The following is a 25330-nucleotide window of genomic DNA, read 5'->3' as shown; positions in this document are numbered from 1 at the left end:
AACTGTGTATAAATATGTGAACTGTGTATAAATACACCATGAATACTGTGTGTGTAAATACACGTATTGTGTATCACTGTGCTGATGAACAGACCCGACAGCACGCACACAAACACCGCTCAGATCATAAACCCGGATCCGTCTCTGGGTCCCGCACCCTGGAGTCCGTGCGGGTGCAGTTCCCTCTCCGGCCTGCTGGCGGCGGCGCTGCCCCGCCTCCGAGCGCCAGATTCCCGCCCTGCCGGAAATCCCGCCGCAGAAGAAGAGTCAGACCGGAACCTAAACAGCGCGGCAGAGCAGCGCGCGGCGGAAGAACATTTTAATCTCTGTGAAAGTAAACAACAACAACAAGCATCTGCAGGTAAACAAACACAATCGTCCCTTATTGCACCTCGGCGTGCTTCACTAGAGCCAGCCAATCAGCGTCGCTGCAGGACGCCCGCTCAGCTAACAGCATGCTAACGGCTAGCCGGCTGCTAACAGCAGCTGTAACGGCGGAGACACGTCACCGTCCGCGGCGTTACCATGGTTACCGCGTGTTCGGGCCGACCCGGGAGTTTGACCCGGTTTAACCGAACCGGGATTAAACCGGAGCCGTTAGCGCCGCAGCTAGTTAGCTTCACACAGTCAGCCAATCAGAGCGCAGCTGCCGCCGCGCTGTGATTGGTCCAGGCAGAGAGCGGCTCTGACGTCATTTACATTTCAGAAAGCGGGTTTAGTGAAAACTGAGAAAGTTGAGCCCAGATGAGAGAAACTGCGGGTCAGTAACCCCTGATGCTGTGAAGCTGACCTGCTGGGAGGAGGTTTAACGAACGCGGAGCCTGAACTGTCTGACATTTCCTCCTGCAGACGGTCCGAATCACGGTTAAAGAGGCTGTTTTTCTAACCCCAACATGACGCTTTCTGTCATCGATGTGCGGACAGAGAGTTATCTTTGGACATCGTGGATTTATCCTCAGCACAGAATTAAATCTATAAGCTGCTCTGTCCTCCTTTATAACTCTGTGTACATGAAGGCAAAACACTTAGCGTGCTGTTTAAACTGATCAGAGAACAGTGACCTCTCATGTTGTAGTCGCACAGATTGATTACTCCTCTGAGTGAGGATGACTCTGGTGCAGCTGAAACTAATACATGGAGTTTTTCATTATCTGCTGACAGTCTGAATGTGTTTTGACAGCATTTCATAAAATACAAAATGAGCCAGATTTTATTAGTTAGATATTATTAGTTTGAACCTGGACACATTTTACTCAAAATCATTAATAGACCTGCTGAGCCTGACTGTCACTTTTCAACCACAGGTCCATGAGGAGCCTAAACTGTGTCTGATCTGTTTGATTAATATTTTCATCTTCAGTTATTGCCACCGGCATTTAGTCCTGTCAGGTTCCAGCTGAATAAACAGACCTGTAGCTGTTTAAAATGAATAAACTGCAGGAGAATTCACCACTTCATCATTCATTAAGGAAACTCCAGTCTGGTAAATGATGAATGAGCAACGCTGTATAAAATGTAGTATTTTTAACGCATCGATCCTCCGCTCCTGCGTTTTAGAGCCAATCATGTTGTGCGTTGGCAGCGTTCATATTTCTAGCTCCACCCGATTAAAATGGAGGCTCTGCCTTTATTTACCCGTTGCCATGGTGAATCGTATTATCGGAGCTCCATTGATGAGGCTTTTTTTCATCCCCACGCACGCGTTTCCATCTGGCTCAACATACTCTGAGCTGACTGAACTGATTCTGATCGGCATGCGATGAAGAGGTCTGAACTTCTGAACCACAGCTCCTTTATTAGGTGCGTGAGCAAAATGTCCAGCGTGGTTAAATGCTGAAACAAATACAGACAGGAAGAGCTCCTTTGAAATGATTTAATGGTTCAGTAAAGACTGTTTTCCATCGAAACACCTGTGTGACTGCACGGCTCCAGCAGTCTCACCTTCTGGGTCCGTTGTTGATCAAACTCCCACCGTGGTCGTCCAAATTGAAACTTCCTTCACTTGTACTACCCCTACCCTGAAGCTACCCCACAGGGTTTTACTCACTTTCAGCACAAACGGGACGGTTTTGTGACGCCGCGCTCACAGTATTTCAGCGTTAAAGACGTGAAACGAGGAGGTGTCATTAATCAAACCTGGAAGGTCGCCTGAGGAAACGTCTGTCGTGACCAAGATGGCAGCCGTGGATAGCGGAGACAGTCGCGTACCTATTATTATATTATTATTATTATAATAGGGTTTATATTTTAATATTTAGTTTAATAAACCGTCACAGAGAAACAGTTTGTGTTTAACTTCCATTTCTTTCTCGCTAATTAAAAACTTTTTATTGATTAAATACGACCAGCTCCCGTTTATTAATCATATCATCGTCAATGTTTGCTGTTAGCGTCACCTGTTTCTGTCTTCAGGCTCATGGACTCTCCACCTGAAACTCTCACCTGGTTACCGTTGGTTACAGCATGGCGCGCTCTGATTGGACAGATAACTCACTGACTGCACTGCCTCCAGGTGACCGACCATTAGCGTAATTAATGTTAAATGAACAGGTGAGGTTGTTGGTGGTCATTCAGAATAATGATAATATTTTATGTTGACGTGTTTCAGATCTCCAGCCAGCAGCAGGATGTCTGACTCCTCTGATGAAGGTAAAAACACAAACACACTGTGGTTTTAGATTTTAGATTTACTTCCCTGATTTAACTGTGTTTGTGTGTGTGTCAGATGACCAGTGGAAGGCGGAGTCTACCCGCAGGTGAGTCTACCTGTTGGTTATTCTCTCTGTTGACATGTGTTTGGTTATTAGACTCTTCAGGTATGTTTTCTAGAAATGTATTTGCATTTTTGAAAACATAGTCAGTTTCTATAAATGTTCTGCGTGATGTTCAGGTGTTTCTGTAGTCAGGATCATGTTACTCAGGTTTTTACTCCTTTCTATGATCATATTTTACACGTTTATACTGAATCCTGCTTTTAGATAGAGGGTTTTTTCTCCCTCTCTGTGTCTGACAGGATGTGGGCGGAGTCTCAGCCGGGTCCTTCCAGGTGTCAGCCCAGCAGACAGGGTTATTGTGGATACTGCAGAGTCCTTTACAGCAACCTGGAACAGGTACAGACTTTACACCTCAAGCTGCAGTCATGTGACCTGAGCTGTCCAATCAGAATAGAGCAGGCCGCACACCGTTTTCCTGTCTGTTCTCTCAGCACCTGTCCAGCCTCCGACACCTGGATTCTGTCCGGGCGTCCTCCCGAGGCTCCAGCACTGTCTCCTCCACCAGCAGTAGCAGAACCAAACTAACCCTGCTGGAGCGCTTCCTGCAGGACGTCCTACACCACCACCCGCACCGCTACAACGACCCCAGGTAACTGAAACAAACAAACCCGCGCTGCTACGGCGACCCCAGGTAACTGAAACATACCCGCACCGCTATGACGACCCCAGGTAACTGAAACAAACAGACCCGCACCGCTACGACGACCCTGGGTAACTGAAACAAACATACCCGCACCGCTACGACGACCCCGGGTAACTGAAACAAACATACCTGCACCGCTACAATGACCCCGGGTAACTGAAACAAACATACCCGCACCGCTACAACGACCCCGGGTAACTGAGACAAACATACCAGCACCGCTACGACGACCAAGGTAACTGAAACATACCCGCACCGCTATGACGACCCCAGGTAACTGAAACAAACAGACCCGCACCGCTACGACGACCCTGGGTAACTGAAACAAACATACCCGCACCGCTATGATGACCCCAGGTAACTGAAACAAACATACCCGCACCGCTACGACGACCCTGGTTAACTGAAACAAACATACCCGCCCCGCTACAAACAAACAGACCCGCACCGCTACGACGACCCCAGGTAACTGAAACAAACATACCCGCACCGCTACAACGACCCCAGGTAACTGAAACATACCCACACCGCTACGACGACCCCGGGTAACTGAAACATACCCGCACCACTACGACGACCAAGGTAACTGAAACAAACAGACCCGCACCGCTACGACGACCCCGGGTAACTGAAACAAACATACCCGCACCGCTACGACGACCCCGGGTAACTGAAACATACCCGCACCGCTACGACGACCAAGGTAACTGAAACAAACATACCCGCACCGCTACAAACAAACAGACCCGCACCGCTACGACGACCCCAGGTAACTGAAACAAACATACCCGCACCGCTACAACGACCCCAGGTAACTGAAACATACCCACACCGCTACGACGACCCCGGGTAACTGAAACATACCCGCACCACTACGACGACCAAGGTAACTGAAACAAACAGACCCGCACCGCTACGACGACCCCGGGTAACTGAAACAAACATACCCGCACCGCTACGACGACCCCGGGTAACTGAAACATACCCGCACCGCTACGACGACCAAGGTAACTGAAACAAACATACCCGCACCGCTACGACGACCCTGGGTAACTGAAACATACTCGCACCGCTACGACGACCCAAGGTAACTGAAACAAACAGACCCGCACCGCTACGACGACCCCGGGTAACTGAAACAAAACATACCCGCACCGCTACGACGACCCCGGGTAACTGAAACATACCCGCACCGCAACGACGACCAAGGTAACTGAAACAAACATACCCGCACCGCTACGACGACCCCGGTAACTGAAACATACCCGCACCGCTACGACGACCCCAGGTAGCTGAAACAGACCCGCACCGCTACGACAATCCCAGGTAACTGAAACAAACATACCCGCACCGCTACGACGACCCCGGGTAACTGAAACAAACATACCTGCACCGCTACAATGACCCCGGGTAACTGAAACAAACATACCCGCACCGCTACAACGACCCCGGGTAACTGAGACAAACATACCAGCACCGCTACGACGACCAAGGTAACTGAAACAAACATACCCGCACCGCTACGACGACCCCGGGTAACTGAAACAAACATACCCGCACCGCTACAACGACCCCGGGTAACTGAAACATACCCGCACCGCTACAACGACCAAGGTAACTGAAACAAACATACCCGCACCGCTACGACGACCCTGGGTAACTGAAACAAACATACCCGCACCGCTACAACGACCCCGGTAACTGAAACATACCCGCACTGTTACGACGACCCAAGGTAACTGAAACAAACATACCCGCACTGTTACGACGACCCAAGGTAACTGAAACAAACATACTCGCACCGCTACGACGACCCCGGGTAACTGAAACAAACATACCCTCCCCGCTATAATGTCCCCAGATAGCTGAAACAAACATACCCGCCCCGCTACAACGTCCCCAGATAGCTAAAACAAACACAGTCGCACCGCTACAACGACCCCGGGTAACTGAAACATACCCGCACCGCTACAACGACCAAGGTAACTGAAACAAACATACCCGCACCGCTACGACGACCCTGGGTAACTGAAACAAACATACCCGCACCGCTACAACGACCCCGGTAACTGAAACATACCCGCACCGCTACGACGACCCCGGTAACTGAAACATACCCGCACTGTTACGACGACCCAAGGTAACTGAAACAAACATACCCGCACTGTTACGACGACCCAAGGTAACTGAAACAAACATACTCGCACCGCTACGACGACCCCGGGTAACTGAAACAAACATACCCTCCCCGCTATAATGTCCCCAGATAGCTGAAACAAACATACCCGCCCCGCTACAACGTCCCCAGATAGCTAAAACAAACACAGTCGCACCGCTACAACGACCCCAGGTAACTGAAAGTCTGAATTTTTTCTCAGATTATTACCGCTCTCTTCGGGCTCCTGGCTGGTTTTATAATAGTGGACCTAACATGCAGTTAAAGAGGTCTGCTTTTTGTCTTTTCCCCTCTCCTTTATTGAATTATATACCTTTTTTGTGCATGTAACAGGTTTGCAAAGTGAAAAAGTCCAGCCCAAAGGGAGTTCCCACCTCCAACAGAAAACTCTGCTCTGAACTGAAAACAGCTTGTTTGGAGTCCAGCCGCTTACCTTTCATCCCTATGACGGGGTGACAGGGATGACAGGGATGAAAGCTAAATGTGCGTCATAACGCTCGCCAAGCCTACTCCGACACTCCCTCAGAAACAGTGAGCTGCAGCACACAGCTCTCCTCTTCCTTCCAAACAATAGCCAACATCTTGTGTAGCAGTCAGAGTTTGTCAACCCTGAGTTTTCTTGATAACTCTGAGTAGGTTACACTCCCTTTGACCTCTGACTTGTGGTGATATAAACAAACTCACCTCTCCTGCTGCAGTACTCATGTTTGATACGTTGACATGTTTGTGTCCCCGTCAGGCCGTCTCACGCTGACCTCCCCTCAGTCGCCGCCCCTCCGTTGCCGAGGGAGGAACTTGATGAACTCCGTTTCTCTGACGACGACAGCCGGTCACTCGGCACCCGAGAACAATTGCCTAGGTCTGACGACGCCTCCTGTCAGCCGGCCAGTCAGTCAAAGAGAGTCATAGAGGGGGCGGGTCAGGAGAGGGTGTCTACACCAATCAGAGAGCGGGAGGAAGGAGGGGCCGCCCCTCCAGGGCACACACATTCATCACACGCACAGACCCCGCCTCCTGTCCACAGGAAGGCCCACAGGAAGACGAACAGGAGGAAAACCAGCGAGTCCTTGTCCCCCTCACCGCCCCACAGGGATTCAGGTCCTGGTCCCCAACCCTCCTCAGAGCTGAGGCCCTCCCTGACTCCTGGTCTTGACCCCGGAACCTGTCAACCATCAGAGCTCAGGCCCTCCCTTACTCCTGGTCTTGGCCACAGAACTTGTCCCCCGTTAGAGCTGAGCCCCTCCCTGAGTCCGGGTCCACACCCTGGAAAATGCCCCCCATCAGAGCTAAGGCCTTGGCTGAGCTGGCAGAAGGAGAGGAGAGAGGCTCATAAAGAGGAGGCCTTCTCCTCAGACCACAGTGACCCCCTGGACCAGACTATCGAGGAGGTTTGTCTTTTACAGTCAATTATGTTTTTTATCATCTTAAATAAGTCATCTCTTCAGGGTATCCTCTCGTTCGTTACAGTCATCTCTTCGGGGTATCCTCTCGTTCGTTACAGTCATCTCTTCGGGGAATCCTCTCGTTCGTTACAGTCATCTCTTCGGGGAATCCTCTCGTTCGTTACAGTCATCTCTTCGGGGTATCCTCTCGTTCCTTACAGTCATCTCTTCGTGGGTATCCTCTCGTTCCTTAAAGTCATCTCTTCGGGGTATCCTCTCGTTCCTTAAAGTCATCTCTTCGGGGTATCCTCTCGTTCCTTAAAGTCATCTCTTCGGGGTATCCTCTCGTTCCTTAAAGTCATCTCTTCGGGGTATCCTCTCGTTCCTTACAGTCATCTCTTCGGGGTATCCTCTCGTTCCTTAAAGTCATCTCTTCGTGGGTATCCTCTCGTTCCTTACAGTCATCTCTTCGGGGTATCCTCTCGTTCCTTACAGTCATCTCTTCGGGGTATCCTCTCGTTCCTTAAAGTCATCTCTTCGGGGTATCCTCTCGTTCCTTAAAGTCATCTCTTCGTGGGTATCCTCTCGTTCCTTACAGTCATCTCTTCGGGGTATCCTCTCGTTCCTTACAGTCATCTCTTCGGGGTATCCTCTCGTTCCTTAAAGTCATCTCTTCGTGGGTATCCTCTCGTTCCTTACAGTCATCTCTTCGGGGTATCCTCTCGTTCCTTAAAGTCATCTCTTCGTGGGTATCCTCTCGTTCCTTACAGTCATCTCATTGGGGTATCCTCTCGTTCCTTAAAGTCATCTCTTCGTGGGTATCCTCTCGTTCCTTACAGTCATCTCTTCAGGGTATCCTCTCGTTCCTTACAGTCATCTCTTCAGGGTATCCTCTCGTTCCTTACAGTCATCTCTTCAGGGTATCCTCTCGTTCCTTACAGTCATCTCTTCAGGGTATCCTCTCGTTCCTTACAGTCATCTCTTCGGGGTATCCTCTCGTTCGTTACAGTCACCTCTTCGGGGTTCCTTAAAGTCATCTCTTCGGGGTGTCCTCTCCTTCCTTACAGTCATCTCTTCGGGGTATCCTCTCGTTCCTTACAGTCATCTCTTCAGGGTATCCTCTCGTTCCTTACAGTCATCTCTTCAGGGTATCCTCTCGTTCCTTACAGTCATCTCTTCAGGGTATCCTCTCGTTCCTTACAGTCATCTCTTCAGGGTATCCTCTCGTTCCTTACAGTCATCTCTTCGGGGTATCCTCTCGTTCGTTACAGTCACCTCTTCGGGGTTCCTTAAAGTCATCTCTTCGGGGTGTCCTCTCCTTCCTTACAGTCATCTCTTCGGGGTGTCCTCTCGTTCCTTACAGTCATCTCTTCGGGGTATCCTCTCGTTCGTTACAGTCACCTCTTCGGGGTTCCTTAAAGTCATCTCTTCGGGGTGTCCTCTCCTTCCTTACAGTCATCTCTTCGGGGTGTCCTCTCGTTCCTTACAGTCATCTCTTCGGGGTATCCTCTCGTTCGTTACAGTCACCTCTTCGGGGTTCCTTAAAGTCATCTCTTCGGGGTGTCCTCTCCTTCCTTACAGTCATCTCTTCGGGGTGTCCTCTCCTTCCTTACAGTCATCTCTTCGGGGTATCCTCTCGTTCGTTACAGTCATCTCTTCGGGGTGTCCTCTCGTTCCTTACAGTCATCTCTTCGGGGTATCCTCTCGTTCCTTACAGTCACCTCCTCGGGGTTCCTTAAAGTCATCTCTTCGGGAAATCCTCTCGTTCGTTACAGTCATCTCTTCGGGGAATCCTCCCGTTCGTTTCAGTCACCTCTTCGGGGATCCTCTCGTTCCTTAAAGTCACCTCTTCGGGGTATCCTCTCGTTCCTTACAGTCATCTCTTCGGGGTATCCTCCCGTTCGTTTCAGTCACCTCTTCGGGGTATCATCTCGTTCCTTACAGTCATCTCTTCGGGGTTCCTTAAAGTCATCTCTTTGGGGATCCTTAAAGTTATCTCTTCGGGGTTCCTTACAGTCATCTCTTCGGGGTATCCTCTCGTTCCTTACAGTCATCTCTTCGGGGTTCTTTAAAGTCATCTCTTCGGGGTTCCTTACAGTCATCTCTTCGGGGTATCCTCTCGTTCCTTACAGTCATCTCTTCGGGGTTCTTTAAAGTCATCTCTTCGGGGTTCCTTACAGTCACCTCTTCGGGGAATCCTCTCGTTCCTTAAAGTCATCTCTTCGGGGAATCCTCTCGTTCGTTACAGTCACCTCTTCGGGGAATCCTCTCGTTCCTTAAAGTCACCTCTTCGGGGTATCCTCTCATTCCTTACAGTCATCTCTTCGGGGTATCCTCCCGTTCGTTTCAGTCACCTCTTCGGGGTATCATCTCGTTCCTTAAAGTCATCTCTTCGGGGTATCCTCTCGTTCCTTACAGGCATCTCTTCGGGGTTCTTTAAAGTCATCTCTTCGGGGTTCCTTACAGTCACCTCTTCGGGGAATCCTCTCGTTCCTTAAAGTCATCTCTTCGGGGAATCCTCTCGTTCGTTACAGTCACCTCTTCGGGGAATCCTCTCGTTCGTTACAGGGGTATCCTCTCGTTCCTTACAGTCATCTCTTCGGGGTATCCTCTCGTTCCTTAAAGTCATCTCTTCGGGGTATCCTCTCGTTCCTTACAGGGGTATCCTCTCGTTCCTTACAGTCATCTCTTCGGGGTATCCTCTCGTTCCTTAAAGTCATCTCTTCGGGGTATCCTCTCGTTCCTTACAGTCATCTCTTCGGGGTTCCTTAAAGTCATCTCTTTGGGGTTCCTTAAAGTCATCTCTTCGGGGTTCCTTACAGTCATCTCTTCGGGGTATCCTCTCGTTCCTTACAGGCATCTCTTCGGGGTTCTTTAAAGTCATCTCTTCGGGGTTCCTTACAGTCACCTCTTCGGGGAATCCTCTCGTTCCTTAAAGTCATCTCTTCGGGGAATCCTCTCATTCGTTACAGGGGTATCCTCTCGTTCCTTACAGTCATCTCTTCGGGGTATCCTCTCGTTCCTTAAAGTCATCTCTTCGGGGTATCCTCTCGTTCCTTACAGTCATCTCTTCGGGGTTCCTTAAAGTCATCTCTTCTGGGTATCCTCTTGTTCGTTTCAGTCACCTCTTTGGGGTATCCTCTCCTTCCTTACAGTCATCTCTTCGGGGTATCCTCTCGTTCCTTAAAGTCATCTCTTCGGGGTATCCTCTCGTTCCTTACAGGGGTATCCTCTCGTTCCTTACAGTCATCTCTTTGGGGAATCCTCTCGTTCCTTAAAGTCACCTCTTCGGGGAATCCTCTTGTTCCTTAAAGTCACCTCTTCGGGGAATCCTCCCGTTCGTTTCAGTCACCTCTTCGGGGAATCCTCCCGTTCGTTTCAGTCACCTCTTCGGGGTATCCTCCCATTTGTTTCAGTCATCTCTTCGGGGTATCCTCTCGTTCCTTACTGTCATCTCTTCGGGGTTCCTTAAAGTCATCTCTTCGGGGTATCCTCTCGTTCCTTACAGTCATCTCTTCGGGGTTCCTTAAAGTCATCTCTTCGGGGTATCCTCTCCTTCCTTAAAGTCACCTCTTCGGGGAATCCTCCCGTCCTTTTCAGTCACCTCTTCGGGGTATCCTCTCGTTCCTTACAGTCATCTCTTCGGGGTTCCTTAAAGTCATCTCTTCGGGGTATCCTCTCCTTCCTTAAAGTCACCTCTTCGGGGAATCCTCCCGTTCGTTTCAGTCACCTCTTCGGGGTTCCTTAAAGTCATCTCTTCGGGGAATCCTCTCGTTCCTTACAGTCATCTCTTCGGGGTTCCTTAAAGTCATCTCTTCGGGGTATCCTCTCGTTCCTTAAAGTCATCTCTTCGGGGTATCCTCTCGTTCCTTACAGTCATCTCTTCGGGGAATCCTCTCGTTCGTTACAGTCATCTCTTCGGGGTATCCTCTCGTTCGTTACAGTCATCTCTTCGGGGTTCCTTAAAGTCATCTCTTCGGGGTATCCTCTCGTTCCTTAAAGTCATCTCTTCAGGGTATCCTCTCGTTCCTTACAGTCATCTCTTCGGGGTTCCTTAAAGTCATCTCTTCGGGGTATCCTCTCGTTCCTTAAAGTCATCTCTTCGGGGAATCCTCTCGTTCGTTACAGTCATCTCTTCGGGGAATCCTCTCGTTCCTTAAAGTCATCTCTTCGGGGAATCCTCTCGTTCGTTACAGTCATCTCTTCGGGGAATCCTCTCGTTCCTTAAAGTCATCTCTTCGGGGAATCCTCTCGTTCGTTACAGTCACCTCTTCGGGGTATCCTGCCGTTTGTTACAGTCATCTCTTCGGGGTATCCTGCTGTTTGTTACAGTCATCTCTTCGGGGTATCCTGCTGTTTGTTTCAGTCATCTCTTCGGGGTATCCTCTCGTTCCTTACAGTCATCTCTTCGGGGTATCCTCTCGTTCGTTACAGTCATCTCTTCGGGGTATCCTGCCGTTTGTTACAGTCATCTCTTCGGGGTATCCTGCTGTTTGTTTCAGTCATCTCTTCGGGGTATCCTCTCGTTCGTTACAGTCATCTCTTCAGGGTATCCTCTCGTTCGTTACAGTCATCTCTTCAGGGTATCCTCTCGTTCCTTACAGTCATCTCTTCGGGGTTCCTTAAAGTCATCTCTTCGGGGAATCCTCTCGTTCGTTACAGTCATCTCTTCGGGGTATCCTCTCGTTCCTTACAGTCATCTCTTCGGGGTATCCTCTCGTTCGTTACAGTCATCTCTTCGGGGATTCCTCTCGTTCGTTACAGTCATCTCTTCGGGGATTCCTCTCGTTCGTTACAGTCATCTCTTCGGGGAATCCTCTCGTTCGTTACAGTCATCTCTTCGGGGATTCCTCTCGTTCGTTACAGTCATCTCTTCGGGGAATCCTCTCGTTCGTTACAGTCATCTCTTCGGGGTATCCTGCCGTTTGTTTCAGTCATCTCTTCGGGGAATCCTCTCGTTCGTTACAGTCATCTCTTCGGGGGAATCCTCTCGTTCGTTACAGTCATCTCTTCGGGGAATCCTCTCGTTCGTTACAGTCATCTCTTCGGGGAATCCTCTCGTTCGTTACAGTCATCTCTTCGGGGTATCCTGCCGTTTGTTTCAGTCATCTCTTCGGGGAATCCTCTCGTTCGTTACAGTCATCTCTTCGGGGGAATCCTCTCGTTCGTTACAGTCATCTCTTCGGGGAATCCTCTCATTTGTTAAAGTTAGGTTAATTGGTTTCAAGACGTCACTTCACAAACCTTTACACAACTTAACGTGCTTTATTTCTGTGTTGAACATCAGGTGATCCAGATGTGTTGTTATGGCGTCAGTTCCACTTCCTGCCACCAGCGGGAGACAGAGCGCTTCCACTTCAGCCTTCCAGTCTCCATGGAAACACAGAGTGACGACTGGGACTCACCTGTCCAGGTAAGAGTTAGTGAGGCACAGGTATGGGGGATTACATTGGTTTCTATTTGTTCTAAAGATAGAAACTTTTCTCTCCAGGTGGTTTTACAGCGAGGACCAACACTCAGTAACACACCTGTCCAGGTGAGCCAGATGGAGGAGCAGGACCTCAGCCGCCTGATGGACGTTCAGGTGGACCTGGATGACCAGGTGTACTCGCACCAGCTCGACTCTGCCCTCCACAGTGAGCGGCGTACTGGTAACGGGGCCCGGAAGGACGAGGGCTTCTGGACTCTGCCGATAGAGGAGGTCCTGCCGGCCCCAGCATATATCCCAGAGTCCTTCAGGGGGAAGACTTGGGCCCAGATCGAACAGGAGGACGAGGAGAAGGTGGACAAATTGGTCCGACAATTCAGACAGGAGAGATTTATCTGCTACTTCGACACAGAGTCTCTGGCCAGGTAATACACACTCACCTGTACTGCGATATACATAGTCACTCACCTGTACTGCGATATACACAGTCACTCACCTGTACTGCGATATACACAGTCACTCACCTGTACTGCGATATGTACGCTCACCTGTACTGCGATATGTAAACTCACCTGTGCTGTGAAATATACATTCACCTGTACTGTGATATGTAAACTCACCTGTACTGTGAAATATACATTCACCTGTACTGTGAAATATACATTCACCTGTACTGTGATATGTAAACTCACCTCTACTGTGAAATATACATTCACCTGTACTGTGAAATATACATTCACCTGTACTGTGATATGTAAACTCACCTCTACTGTGAAATATACATTCACCTGTACTGTGAAATATACATTCACCTGTACTGTGATATGTAAACTCACCTCTACTGTGAAATATACATTCACCTGTACTGTGTAGTGAACAACGATGTGGATTTGTGCATTTTATATTGAATGAATGTGGAGCTACCCTAAATTCCTTTCTCCTCCCCAGAGAAGATGGGGAGGGGTCAAAGTTGCTTTCTCTAAGTGCTAGCCCGACCATAAAACTGGCACCTTTTGATTCCGAAGCTGATAACGCGGGGCCTGACTGTTAAACTGACAAAGGGACACGAACCAGCCATTGGCATCTCCCTGAACAGCCTATCAAAACTTACCCCACCACACACGTTTCCGTGGAAACTGACCTTATTCTTTGTTTTATTACCACATCAAAAGGATACTCCTTGTCTCACCTAAGTGTGACATGTTCCAGACACTGAACTTTAGATGACAAAGGACTGCAGTCTCCAAAATACTCAAAGCATTTAATTAAGTTAATTAAATCTTTAGTTGCCTGAATACGTTTGCCTCTATTTGAGCAGTTATGTTAACTGTTGTTGCTATCTGTTGTTGATATTAGTGCTGAAAAGAAGTTACTTGTGCAGTGTTTTTATTTTCAGCAAGACACTCCTTCATCTAATGTAATCAATGCTTGTTCATAATACTTTCTTACAAAATTCCTTTAGAAATGATGACAAAGAAATGTTTTACTATACTCTTAATCGCCAGCTTGAATTTAAGGATGAATCAACAATATTCCCCGGTTCCTAAGGAGAGACGATCTTTGATTTAATCCAAGCTTTCCTCATGTAACCTGAGCTCCCCCAAGTGGACGAAATAAGTATTACATGCCCTCGTCGGAAATGCGGTTAAATGTATAAAAATCCTGACCAATAATGTGACAATTTACCAAATGCTTAGAACATTACAACCGTTCAACCATTGAGGTTCGATTGTGGAAAATATTTGATTATAATACGTGCAAATAGATTTCTTTCCTTTAGACATTAAGTTTAGAAAGGCAGTTCCTTGGGAAACCTGAGACGCCCCCTGGGGAACCACGGCCCAGGCAACAAAAGAGCGACATGCGACCTGCTCGCCAGTCTCTTCCCTCTTCTCGCTCTTCCACTCTGCCCTCTGGACGCTTCGGCACGCGCGTGGCGTGCCTCACCAGGCAACACGCCCAGACTCAGCCAGTGAAACAAACAGGCCTTTGTTCGCCTGAAGCTACACACCTGAAGTGCCGAGACATCGATCTGCCTTCAGTTTGTTTTATTTTCTTTATTTCTTTTGTTTGTTAAAGTTATCAGTCCGTTAAGTTACACTGGACTAATTCAGGAACGACCAAGTTCCATTTTTAAGCCTTTTTCGTCAAGCCAACTTCACCGAGGTCAGACCAAGCCACGTGGTCTCGCCAGCTACAACCAAGGAAACCTGAAAACAGCCGAATTGCCAGACGGAGGAGGCGTTTTCAATCAGACACGGAGAACCCCGGGGAATCCCTAGCAAAAAGCCAGGATCGGCAGCTAGAGTGGGACCCGTGCAACAGGCCAAAAGCAGGCTGTCGACAAGCAGTAAGACTTAACACACGTTCTGTGATCAGACGTCCATTTTAACTCCTAAATCACAGCATTAGTTTACTTTCAGTAGCTCTTCTATGCCGTATGAGTCAAATGCTTCCCACAATCGAACCTCCAGGCTCATTGTTCAGCAAATGTTTATGTTCCCTGTATCCAACCATCTTTTTATCACCTTAGTTAGAGAATAAATTCACTGTAATATAATCAAGAGCTGTGTGTGTTGCCTATTTATAGTTCCTGCCAAGAGAATTGACCCTTTAGATATGAGACTGACTGACTGATTTAAGATAATTGAGCGATTATTAACTATCTGATCACTAGTAATAATTGTATAATTATTCAAAACTACCTAGAGGTCCGGAGACTCTAGGATTATAACAACTCCGGTGGTGCCCTTAACGAGGAAATTCTGATTTTATGAATAATAATTCATAATTGGGTATCAATTCTCATAAATTTATTAAAATGCATAACTAATAAATTTAGGTCCACTACAACTGTGATATGTAAACTCACCTGTACTGTGAAATATACATTCACCTGTACTGTGATATGTAAACTCACCTGTACTGTGAAATATACATTCACCTGTACTGTGATATGTAAACTCACCTGTACTGTGAAATATACATTCACCTGTACTGTGATATGTAAACTCACCTGTACTGTGAAATATACATTCACCTGTACTGTGATATGTAAACTCACCTGTACTGTGAAATATACATTCACCTGTACTGTGATATGTAAACTCACCTGTACTGTGATATGTAAACTCACCTGTACTGCGATATGTAAACTCACCTGTACTGCGATATGTAAACTCACCTGTACTGCGATATGTAAACTCACCTGTGCTGTGAAATATACATTCACCTGTACTGTGATATGTAAACTCACCTGTACTGTGATATGTACACTCACCTGTACTGTGAAATGTACATTCACCTGTACTGTGATATGTAAACTCACCTGTACTGTGATATGTAAACTCACCTGTACTGTGATATGTAAACTCACCTGTACTGTGATATGTAAACTCACCTGTACTGTGATATGTACACTCACCTGTACTGTGAAATATACATTCACCTGTACTGTGATATGTACATTCACCTGTACTGTGATATGTAAACTCACCTGTACTGTGAAATATACATTCACCTGTACTATGATATGTACATTCACCTGTACTGTGATATGTAAACTCACCTGTACTGTGAAATATACATTCACCTGTACTGTGATATGTAAACTCACCTGTACTGTGATATGTAAACTCACCTGTACTGTGATATGTAAACTCACCTGTACTGTGATATGTAAACTCACCTGTACTGTGATATGTATTCACATATAAAATCACAATTTGCTGAGCTGTAGTTTTTCTGCTGATGTCATCGCTGTCAGGTATGGTAGGAGGAGCCACAGCAAGAAGGGGCGTAGTGATAACAAGGAGGCGGGGACAGACCCTGGCGTCCTGCCTTTATTGGACCGTGATGAAGATGACTCAGCGTACATCAGGAGGAAGAGAAAGAGGCGGGCCTTCAGGGTGGCGTCCAGGTGTCAGGTGAGAACGTCAGTTTTCAGTATCTGGAGTTTGAAGGAAAACATCTTCGTCAACTGGTTTTGTCTCCTCAGGTGGTGAAAGTCAGTCACAGCACTCAGACAGTCCAATTGGTCGTCCCAGCTGTCCGTCAACCAACTTCTGAGGCCCCGCCAACCAACACACCGTCAGCCAATCAGGAAGCAGCAGAGAGGACTCCTGATGTCCAGACGTGGCGCTGCCTCCCTTCGTCATATTCAAACATTATCACGCCGCTGCAGCCTCGCACCTCTGTAGTGTACCTGCTCTGCTCCCCCTCAAGCCCCACCTCCACCTACACACCTCTGTCAGGCTCCGCCCCTAAACGCTGCAGGAAAAAGAGGCGTCCGCTGGACCTGCAGGGGTTAAAGGTCAAATACAAACGGCTTCCTGTCAGGTTCTACGACCCCGGCAGCAACCGCATCCTGAAGAACCCCCCAAAGGGCTTCCTGTGGCGCAGAGGCTCCGCCCCCTCCGGCCCACCGCCGCCATGCGTCCGTCAGCTGTTCAGAAGTCTGAGTCCGGACCTGAACACCGACAGGCCGCCAGGGGAGGTGGCTGCAGGGTCCTCCAGGGTCAAAGGTCAGAGGTCATCAGACACCGCCTTCAGCCACGTCAACAGCTTACTTCTGGGCACGCTCAGTGAGGACTCAGCACAGACTGACAAACAGGAAACAGTCAGAGGGCAGGGCAGGATGTCTCAAGCCCCGCCCCCTCAGAGCAGGTCAGAGCGGGGGAGGGGGGGTAGGAGGGATAGGACACAACCTCCATTCCCCAAGAGAAGGACCAGGGCTCAGGCCACGCCCCCCAGCCCAGGAGAGAAGGCCTGCGACGGGCAGGACTCAGCAGGAAAGTCCCTGGCTCTCCAGGCCCGCCTCACCCTCCTGCACCCCGCCGGGGGAAAGCCAGGAGGGGGCGGGGCTGCGAGAGGGGGCGAAGGTAGCAGGACTCCTGGACAGGTAGCAGGACGCCTGGACAGGTTGCAGGACGCCTGGACAGGTAGCAGGACGCCTGGACAGGTAGAAGGACACCTGGACAGGTAGCAGGACTCCTGGACAGGTAGAAGGACACCTGGACAGGTAGCAGGACGCCTGGACAGGTAGAAGCACACCTGGACAGGTAGCAGGACTCCTGGACAGGTAGCAGGACTCCTGGACAGGTAGCAAGACGCCTGGACAGGTAGAAGGACTCCTGGACAGGTAGCAAGACGCCTGGACAGGTAGAAGGACACCTGGACAGGTAGAAGGACACCTGGACAGGTAGCAGGACTCCTGGACAGGTAGAAGGACACCTGGACAGGTAGCAGGACTCCTGGACAGGTAGCAAGACGCCTGGACAGGTAGCAGCCTCATTTATGAACTTTATGAAGAGACACTTGTCAGTACAGAAATCAGGAAGTTGAACATCAGCATTAGCTCGTTAACCTGATGGATCTGAATAAAGACTAATCAGTTTAATTGATGAGTAACGAGGTTTATAAACGAGGCTGCTGGACGTCCTGTGGAAGTCAGCTGATGTCAATGTTAAAATGAAATCTGATCGTTCTGAAAGTCATTTGACGTTTGTGTGCAGATACAGTTTGATCAATCTTCTTTCCTGGTGCATAAAAACATTTGGTCAATAACTACAGATTTTCAAACAAACAGGGTTTTATTTTCAGTTTTTCATCCATGATGGAAATAAAACTCATTGCAGGACTGAAGCTTTTATTTTAGTCAGAAATCATGAAAATATAAATCATTAAATGTTTGTCCTGCAGCATGAAAAGAAAAACATTTTGTTACACATGAAATCTCATCTCATTGAAATAAAACGTGAACTCGAAATTTTAATTTGGTATGAAAATGAAAATGTAGTTAAGAATCATGCTAATTAAACAACGTGTGCACACAAATGGAAGCTGAAAGTTGGAACTGATGTGATTTTATTCTAATGTTGGCGTCTTTCTAAACACTAAACACACCTGCAGCTTGTGTCCGACAGGTGAGGTGCTGTTTCTTCAGGTACTGGTGTTGATATGTCGCGTTGTTGGTGTCACAACGTTTTATAACTTTAAATATTGATACGTTGAATAAACAACTTTTATAACCTGAGTCACCTGGTCATGTGTTTGTTCTCACAGCGTCCACCAGGTGGTGTATTGAGTCTCCCACCTGGCCCGCAGCCTCCAGAAGCTCCGCCCTCTTCCTCTCACCTGGACACAGAAATGGAAATGTGATTATTTTATGGAGTCAGCCTCGGACCTGAGATTTACTAATACGTGATCACAGGGGGGCCCCAAGGCTCAGTGCTTGGGCCCCTTCTCTTCTCAATTTACACCACCTCACCGGGGCCGATCATTCGCTCGCACGGCTTCTCTTACCACTGCTACGCGGACGATACGCAACTCTACCTATCCTTCCTGCCAGACGATCCCACTGTCTCGGCGCAGATCACGGACTGTCTATCGGACATATCTGTATGGATGAAGGCTTGCCACCTTCAACTAAACCTCTCTAACTACAAATTGACTCCGCAACCATCACTCCAACCAGGGTGGTGAGAAACTTGGGTGTCATGATTGATGACCATCTGTCCTTTTCAGACCATGTTGCTGCTGTCTCTCGGTCGTGCCGCTTTGCTCTGTACAACATCAGGAAAATCAGGCCCTACCTCACTCAGTACGCCACCCAGCTTCTGGTCCAGGCCATGGTTACCTCTCTGCCCACCTAGTGGGTCTACCAGCTCACCGGTGAAATCCCTACAAGTGGTCCAGAACGCAGCAGCTCTAACCTCTAACATGCACTTCCTGTGCTCTTCTTCTGTGTCCTTACAATTATCTTTTATTGATTGACCTATTTCATTAACCCTAGGTATTTACCCGATTGATGCAGTACATGCTATTAGCTCTCAGCAGTATTTATTGCTGCTCTTGCCAGTATGTATTGTCAGTTCTTGTGCTGTATTTGATGCCTCGTTGATGCTTGGATGTTGTTCCTCAAATGTTAGTCGCTTTGGATAAAAGCGTCTGCCAAATGAGTAAATGTAAACTGGATCAATACGAGCCTATAGTTTGGTTTCACCTTAGTGACTCACCTGTCTGTCTCTCTCTCCACCTGTCTGTCTCCATCACAAGTTTCAGTCTCTCAACAGTCTCCTGCAGCAGCTCCTCTGGACTACACGTCCCATAATGCTTCTCTTCTTCTTCAGACAGACAGGTGTTCTCTTCCTGTGGCTCTGCCTCCTCTGGTTCATCCTGTTTTCCTACTGGATGACGGAGAAACCTGTCACCTGCAGCGTCCTCCTCTTCACAGTGGGTGTCATATGACACAGGTGTGTCCAGATGCATTGTGGGAGATGGAGTTTTTTCTTTGTCCTCACTCCACTCATCCTCTGTCTTCAGCAGCACTTCTTCCTCCTTGTCTTCCTCTACGCTTTGTGGCGCGTTGTTGGCGTGTTGTTGAGCCTCCATCTGTGTTAGAAAAGAACTGGTCAAAGAAGAGAAGTCAACTACAACTCCCATGGTGCATTTCACCAACAGCCAGCCAGTCAGAGCTTTATTTTCACTGAAGCTGAAACCTGAACATTCATCAGCACTTCTTCTTCCTCCTCGTCTGTGTTTGTCTCCGAGTCGACGCCTCGTGGCGTGTTGTTGGCGTGTTGTTGAGCCTCCATCCTGTTCAGAGCCTGGTCAAAGGAGAGAAGTCAACTCCTATGGTGCATTTCACAAACAAGCAGCTTCAAATTGACTGCAGCTGAAACCTGAACATGCAGCAGTTTAACTACACCCGTGGACAGATACACGGGGTTTACCTGTGTGAGCACGCCCTGCAGACTCAGGTTGTGCTCTCTCAGCTTGTCCATGGTGACCTCCATCTCAGAGCATCTGTCCTCCAGGATGCCCTGCTCTGATTGGACGGCGAGCCGCCACGCCTGCAGCTGCTCCTCCAGCAGCCTGAACATCAACAAAGAAGAAGACTGTGAGCTGTCGCTGCAGACCGGCCTGTGATTGGTTCGTTCTGGTTTCTCACCATTTGTCCCTTTGCAGGTTTCTGACTTCTGTGAGCAGATCTGCCGCCTTCCAGTGGTCGATAACAACAACACGTTAATGTCATGCTGTATTATAAACAAGCACAATATACTAACATAAAATATAACATATTACATGTAAAATATAACATGTTAGACTAATATAAAATATTACATGTTAAACTAATATAAAATATTACATATTAGACTAATATGAAATATTACATGTAAGACTAATATAAATTATTACATGTTAAACTAATACAAAATATTACATGTTAGACTAATAAAATATTACATGTTAGACTAATACAAATATAACATGTTAGACTAATACAAAATATAACATGTTAAACTAATACAAAATATAACATGTTAGACTAATACAAATATAACATGTTAGACTAATACAAAATATAACATGTTAGACTAATACAAAATATAACATGTTAGACTAATACAAAATATAACATGTTAGACTAATACAAAATATAACATGTTAGACCAATACAAAATATTACGTTAGACTAATACAAAATATTACGTTAGACTAATATAAAATATAACATGTTAGACTAATACAAAATATTACATGTTAGACTAATATAAAATATAACATGTTAGACTAATACAAAATATAACATGTTAGACTAATACAAAATATAACATGTTAGACTAAAACAATATATTACATGTTAGACTAAAACAATATTACATGTTAGACTAATACAAAATATTACATGTTAGACTAATACAAAATATTACATGTTAGACTAATACAAAATATTACATGTTAGACTAATACAAAATATAACATGTTAGACTAAAACAATATATTACATGTTAGACTAATACAAAATATAACATGTTAGACTAATATAAAATATTACATGTTAGACTAATACAAAATATTACATGTTAGACTAATACAAAATATAACATGTTAGACTAATACAAAATATAAAATGTTAGACTAATATAAAATATTACATGTTAAACTAATACAAAATATTACATGTTAGACTAATACAAAATATAACATGTTAGACTAATACAAAATATAACATGTTAGACTAATACAAAATATAACATGTTAGACTAATATAAAATATTACATGTTAAACTAATACAAAATATAACATGTTAGACTAATATAAAATATTACATGTTAAACTAATACAAAATATAACAGGTTAGACTAATACAAAATATTACATGTTAAACTAATACAAAATATTACATGTTAGACTAATATAAAATATAACATGTTAGACTAATACAAAATATTACATGTTAGACTAATACAAAATATAACATGTTAGACTAATACAAAATATTACATGTTAGACTAATATAAAATATAACATGTTAGACTAATACAAAATATAACATGTTAGACTAATACAAAATATTACATGTTAAACTAATACAAAATATAAAATGTTAGACTAATACAAAATATAACATGTTAGACTAATATAAAATATTACATGTTAAACTAATACAAAATATAACGTTAGACTAATATAAATATATTATATATTATATATATTATATAATATATTTGAAACTGCTGGCTAAGGATAAACGTAAATACAGTAAGATTGTTATTCACGTCGGCGGTAATGACTCCCGGTTACGCCAATCGGAGGTCACTAAGATTAATGTTGAGTCGGTGTGTACATATGCAAAAACAATGTCGGACACCGTAGTTTTCTCTGGACCCCTGCCAAATCTGACCAGTGATGACATGTATAGCCGCATGTCGTCATTCCGCCGCTGGTTGTCGAGGTGGTGTCCAGCAAACGATGTGGGCTTTGTTGATCATTGGCAGACTTTCTGGGGAAGACCTGGTCTGATCCGGAGAGACGGCATCCATCCCACTTGGGAAGGAGCAGCTCTCATTTCTAGAAATCTGGCCAAGTTTATTAGTGGACCAAATCCATGACAACCCAGAGTTGAGACCAGGAGGCAGAGTCGCAGTCTAACACACTTCTCTGCCCTTCTTTTTCAGCAGTTACCCACCCAAAACCCTACGCAGAGTCGCAGTCTAACACACTTCTCTGCTCCTCCATTTCAGGAGTTACTTAGTGAAAATCCTATAGTGACGGTGTCTGCCCCCCCACCATCGAAATTATTTAAAAAGGTAAACAGAAGAGGAGCTGTGCATAAAAACCTCATAAAAATTAAAACCACAAGAGCAATAGTGCAAACGAATAGGAGAGTTAAATGTGGACTCTTAAACATCAGATCTCTCTCTTCTAAAGGTGTACTAGTAAATGAACTAATATCAGATTATGATATTGATTTATTTGGTCTTACTGAAACCTGGCTGGGTGATGGAGAATATGTTAGCCTAAATGAATCCACCCCTCCCAGTCATATTAATACTCACATTCCTCGAGGCACAGGCCGAGGAGGTGGAGTTGCAGCTATCTTGACTCTAGCCTACTAATCAGCTCTAAACCTAAACTAAACTATAACTATTTGAAAGTCTTGTTCTTAGTCTTTCGCACCCAAGTTGGAAATCACTGCAACCAATTCTCTTCGTTATACTGTACCGAGCACCTGGCCCGTATTCTGAATTCTTATCTGAATTTGCAGAGTTTTTGTCAACTTTAGTCCTTAAAATGGACAAAGTTATTATTGTAGGGGATTTTAATATTCATGTGGACGTTGAGAATGACAGCTTTAGTACTGCGTTTATCTCTTGTTAGATTCCATCGGCTTCTCTCAGAGTGTTCATGAACCGACTCACTGTTTTAACCACACCCTCGACCTTGTTCTGGTGTATGGTATTGAAATTGAACATTTAGTGGTGTTCCCACAGAATCCCTCTTTATCCGACCACTGTTTGATAACTTTTGAGTTTGTATTGCTGAACTACACGCCATTGAGCAAAAATTTCTATACAAGATGTCTGTCTGATAGTGCTATAGCTAAATTTAAGGATGCGATTCCATCAGCTCTAAATACATTATCTAGTCACAAAGTAACGGAGGACTCCTATGCTAATTTCAGTCCCTCCCAAATCGATCATCTTGTTAATAGTGCTGCAGGCTCGCTGCGAATGACACTGGACTCTGTAGCCCCTCTAAAAAAGAAAATACTAAAACAAAGACGGTTAGCTCCATGGTATAATACTGAAACTCGCAAATGAAAGCAAATATCGCAGAAACTTGAGAGGAATTGGCGTTCCACCAAAGTGGAAAATTCTCGTTTAATTTGGCAAGATAGTCTTAAAACTTATAGGAAGGCCCTCCGTAATGCCAGAGCAGCGTACTACTCGTCATTAATAGAGGAAAATAGGAACAACCCCAGGTTTCTTTTCAGCACTGTAGCCAGGCTGACAGAGAGTCACAGCTCTATTGAGCCAAGTATTCCCATAGCTCTCAGTAGTTACGATTTCATGAGCTTCTTTAATGATAAAATTCTAGCTATTAGAGACAAAATTCATCAAGACCTGCCCTCAACTGGCACCAACTTATCTCTAAACTCAGGAACCTTAGAAACAGCTGTAGAACCAGATACATGTTTAGACTGTTTTGCTTCACTCAATCTTTACCAACTAACTTCAATAATTTCTTCATCTAAACCATCAACCTGCCTCTTAGACCCCATCCCGACTAGGCTGCTTAAAGATGTTTTACCGTTAGTCAGCACCTCTATACTAGATATGATCAATCTATCTTTATCAACAGGCTATGTACCACAGTACTTTAAAGTAGCTGTAATTAAACCTCTTCTGAAAAAGCCCAAACTTGATCCGGATGTTTTAGCAAACTATAGACCTATATCTAACCTTCCATTTCTCTCTAAGGTTCTGGAGAAAGCAGTTGCTAAACAGCTGTGTGACTTTCTACAGAGCAATAGTTTATTTGAGGATTTTCAGTCAGGATTTAGAGCTCATCATAGCACAGAGACAGCACTGGTGAAAATTACTAACGACCTCCTTATTGCATCAGACAAAGGACTTGTCTCTGTACTGGTTTTATTAGATCTTAGTGCTGCATTTGATACCATTGACCATCAGATCCTATTGCAGAGAGTGGAATATTTCATTGGCATTAAAGGAACCGCTCTAAGCTGGTTTAAGTCCTATTTATCAGATCGATTTCAGTTTGTACATGTTAACGATGAGTCCTCCTTGCACGCCAAAGTTAGTCCACAAGGATCTGTCCTCGGACCAATCTTCTTCACTTTATATATGCTTCTTTAGGCAATATTATCAGGAAATATTCCATAAGCTTTCATTGTTATGCAGATGATACTCAGTTATATCTATCGATCAAGCCAGATGAAACTCATCAGTTAGCTAAAATTCAAATGTCCCTTCAGGATGTTGATGGCATCGCCCTGGCCTCCAGCACCACTGTGAGGAATCTTGGAGTTATCTTTGATCAGGACATGTCGTTTAAGTCTTACATTAGGCAAATTTCAAGGACCGCCTTTTTTCACCTACGTAATATTGCGAAAATCAGGAACATCCTATCTGAAAATGATGCAGAAAAACTAGTCCATGCATTTGTTACTTCTAGGCTGGATTACTGCAATTCCTTATTATCAGGCTGCTCGAAAAAGTCCATTAAGACTCTTCAGCTGATCCAGAATGCTGCAGCACGTGTTCTGACAGGAACCAGGAAAAGAGATCATATTTCTCCTGTCTTAGCTTCTCTACATTGGCTTCCAGTAAAATCCAGAATATAATTTAAAATCATTCTTCTTACCTACAAAGCTCTTAATGGTCAGGCACCATCTTATCTTAAAGAGCTCATAGTACCTTACTACCCCACCAGAGCACTGCGCTCCCAGAATGCAGGGTTACTTGTGGTTCCTAGAGTCTCCAAAAGTAGACTAGGAGCCAGAGCGTTCAGCTATCAAGCTCCTCTCCTGTGGAACCAGGTTCCAGTTTGGGTTCAGGAGGCAGACACCATCTCCACATTTAAGAGTAGGCTTAAGACTTTCCTCTTTGATAAAG

General features: G+C 45.8%; 2 protein-coding genes across 5 annotated transcripts; one reads left to right on the top strand and one right to left on the bottom strand.

Moving 5' to 3' along the window:
* Position 1: 1 nt before the first annotated feature.
* LOC119903233 (DBF4-type zinc finger-containing protein 2-like) lies at positions 2-18437 on the top strand. Of its 3 annotated transcripts, none has more exons than XR_005444464.1 (12): positions 2-361; positions 2413-2512; positions 2609-2649; positions 2726-2756; positions 3014-3110; positions 3206-3363; positions 6333-6981; positions 12263-12388; positions 12467-12828; positions 16170-16329; positions 16401-17463; positions 17684-18437. XR_005444464.1 is itself a non-coding variant. In XM_038719442.1 (11 exons), exons 3-11 carry the CDS (start codon positions 2628-2630, stop codon positions 17385-17387), a joined length of 2592 nt encoding a protein of 863 aa, XP_038575370.1. In that variant the 5' UTR covers positions 2-361; positions 2413-2512; positions 2609-2627; the 3' UTR covers positions 17388-18437. The 3 variants fall into 3 exon arrangements, 1 of the variants encoding a protein (XP_038575370.1); XR_005444463.1 differs by having other exon boundaries at positions 16401-17523; XM_038719442.1 differs by having other exon boundaries at positions 16401-18437.
* LOC119903234 (dystrotelin-like) lies at positions 17982-20490 on the bottom strand. 2 transcript variants are annotated; one of them, XM_038719445.1, is made up of 5 exons: positions 20355-20490; positions 20137-20278; positions 19903-20010; positions 19420-19795; positions 17982-18538 (listed from the first exon to the last, which is right to left on the bottom strand). In XM_038719445.1, exons 2-5 carry the CDS (start codon positions 20197-20199, stop codon positions 18447-18449), a joined length of 639 nt encoding a protein of 212 aa, XP_038575373.1. In that variant the 5' UTR covers positions 20200-20278; positions 20355-20490; the 3' UTR covers positions 17982-18446. The 2 variants fall into 2 exon arrangements, with proteins under 2 accessions (XP_038575373.1, XP_038575372.1); XM_038719444.1 differs by having other exon boundaries at positions 20137-20488.
* Positions 20491-25330: the final 4840 nt, after the last annotated feature.

This window comes from Micropterus salmoides, unplaced genomic scaffold, assembly GCF_014851395.1.
Source record: "Micropterus salmoides isolate LMB-PRFRI ecotype aquatic unplaced genomic scaffold, ASM1485139v1 Ms_hic_scaffold_1406, whole genome shotgun sequence".
In the NCBI taxonomy this organism is placed as follows: Eukaryota; Metazoa; Chordata; class Actinopteri; order Centrarchiformes; family Centrarchidae; genus Micropterus; species Micropterus salmoides.
The sequence above is the reverse complement of the archived record's forward strand: the minus strand, read 5'-3'. Positions and strand labels throughout refer to the sequence as shown.

Coding starts and splice junctions, on each gene's coding strand:
- LOC119903233 (XM_038719442.1), top strand. CDS start 2,628: ATGTCTGACTCCTCTGATGAAG. Junction 12,389..12,466: donor ACTGGGACTCACCTGTCCAG/GTAAGAGTTAGT, acceptor TTTTCTCTCCAG/GTGGTTTTACAGCGAGGACC. Junction 12,829..16,169: donor GACACAGAGTCTCTGGCCAG/GTAATACACACT, acceptor CATCGCTGTCAG/GTATGGTAGGAGGAGCCACA.
- LOC119903234 (XM_038719444.1), bottom strand. CDS start 20,286: ATGTTCAGGCTGCTGGAGGAGCAGCTGCAGGCGTGGCGGCTCGCCGTC. Junction 20,011..20,136: donor TGCAGGGCGTGCTCACACAG/GTAAACCCCGTG, acceptor TCCTTTGACCAG/GCTCTGAACAGGATGGAGGC. Junction 19,796..19,902: donor AAGTGCTGATGAATGTTCAG/GTTTCAGCTTCA, acceptor TTTCTAACACAG/ATGGAGGCTCAACAACACGC.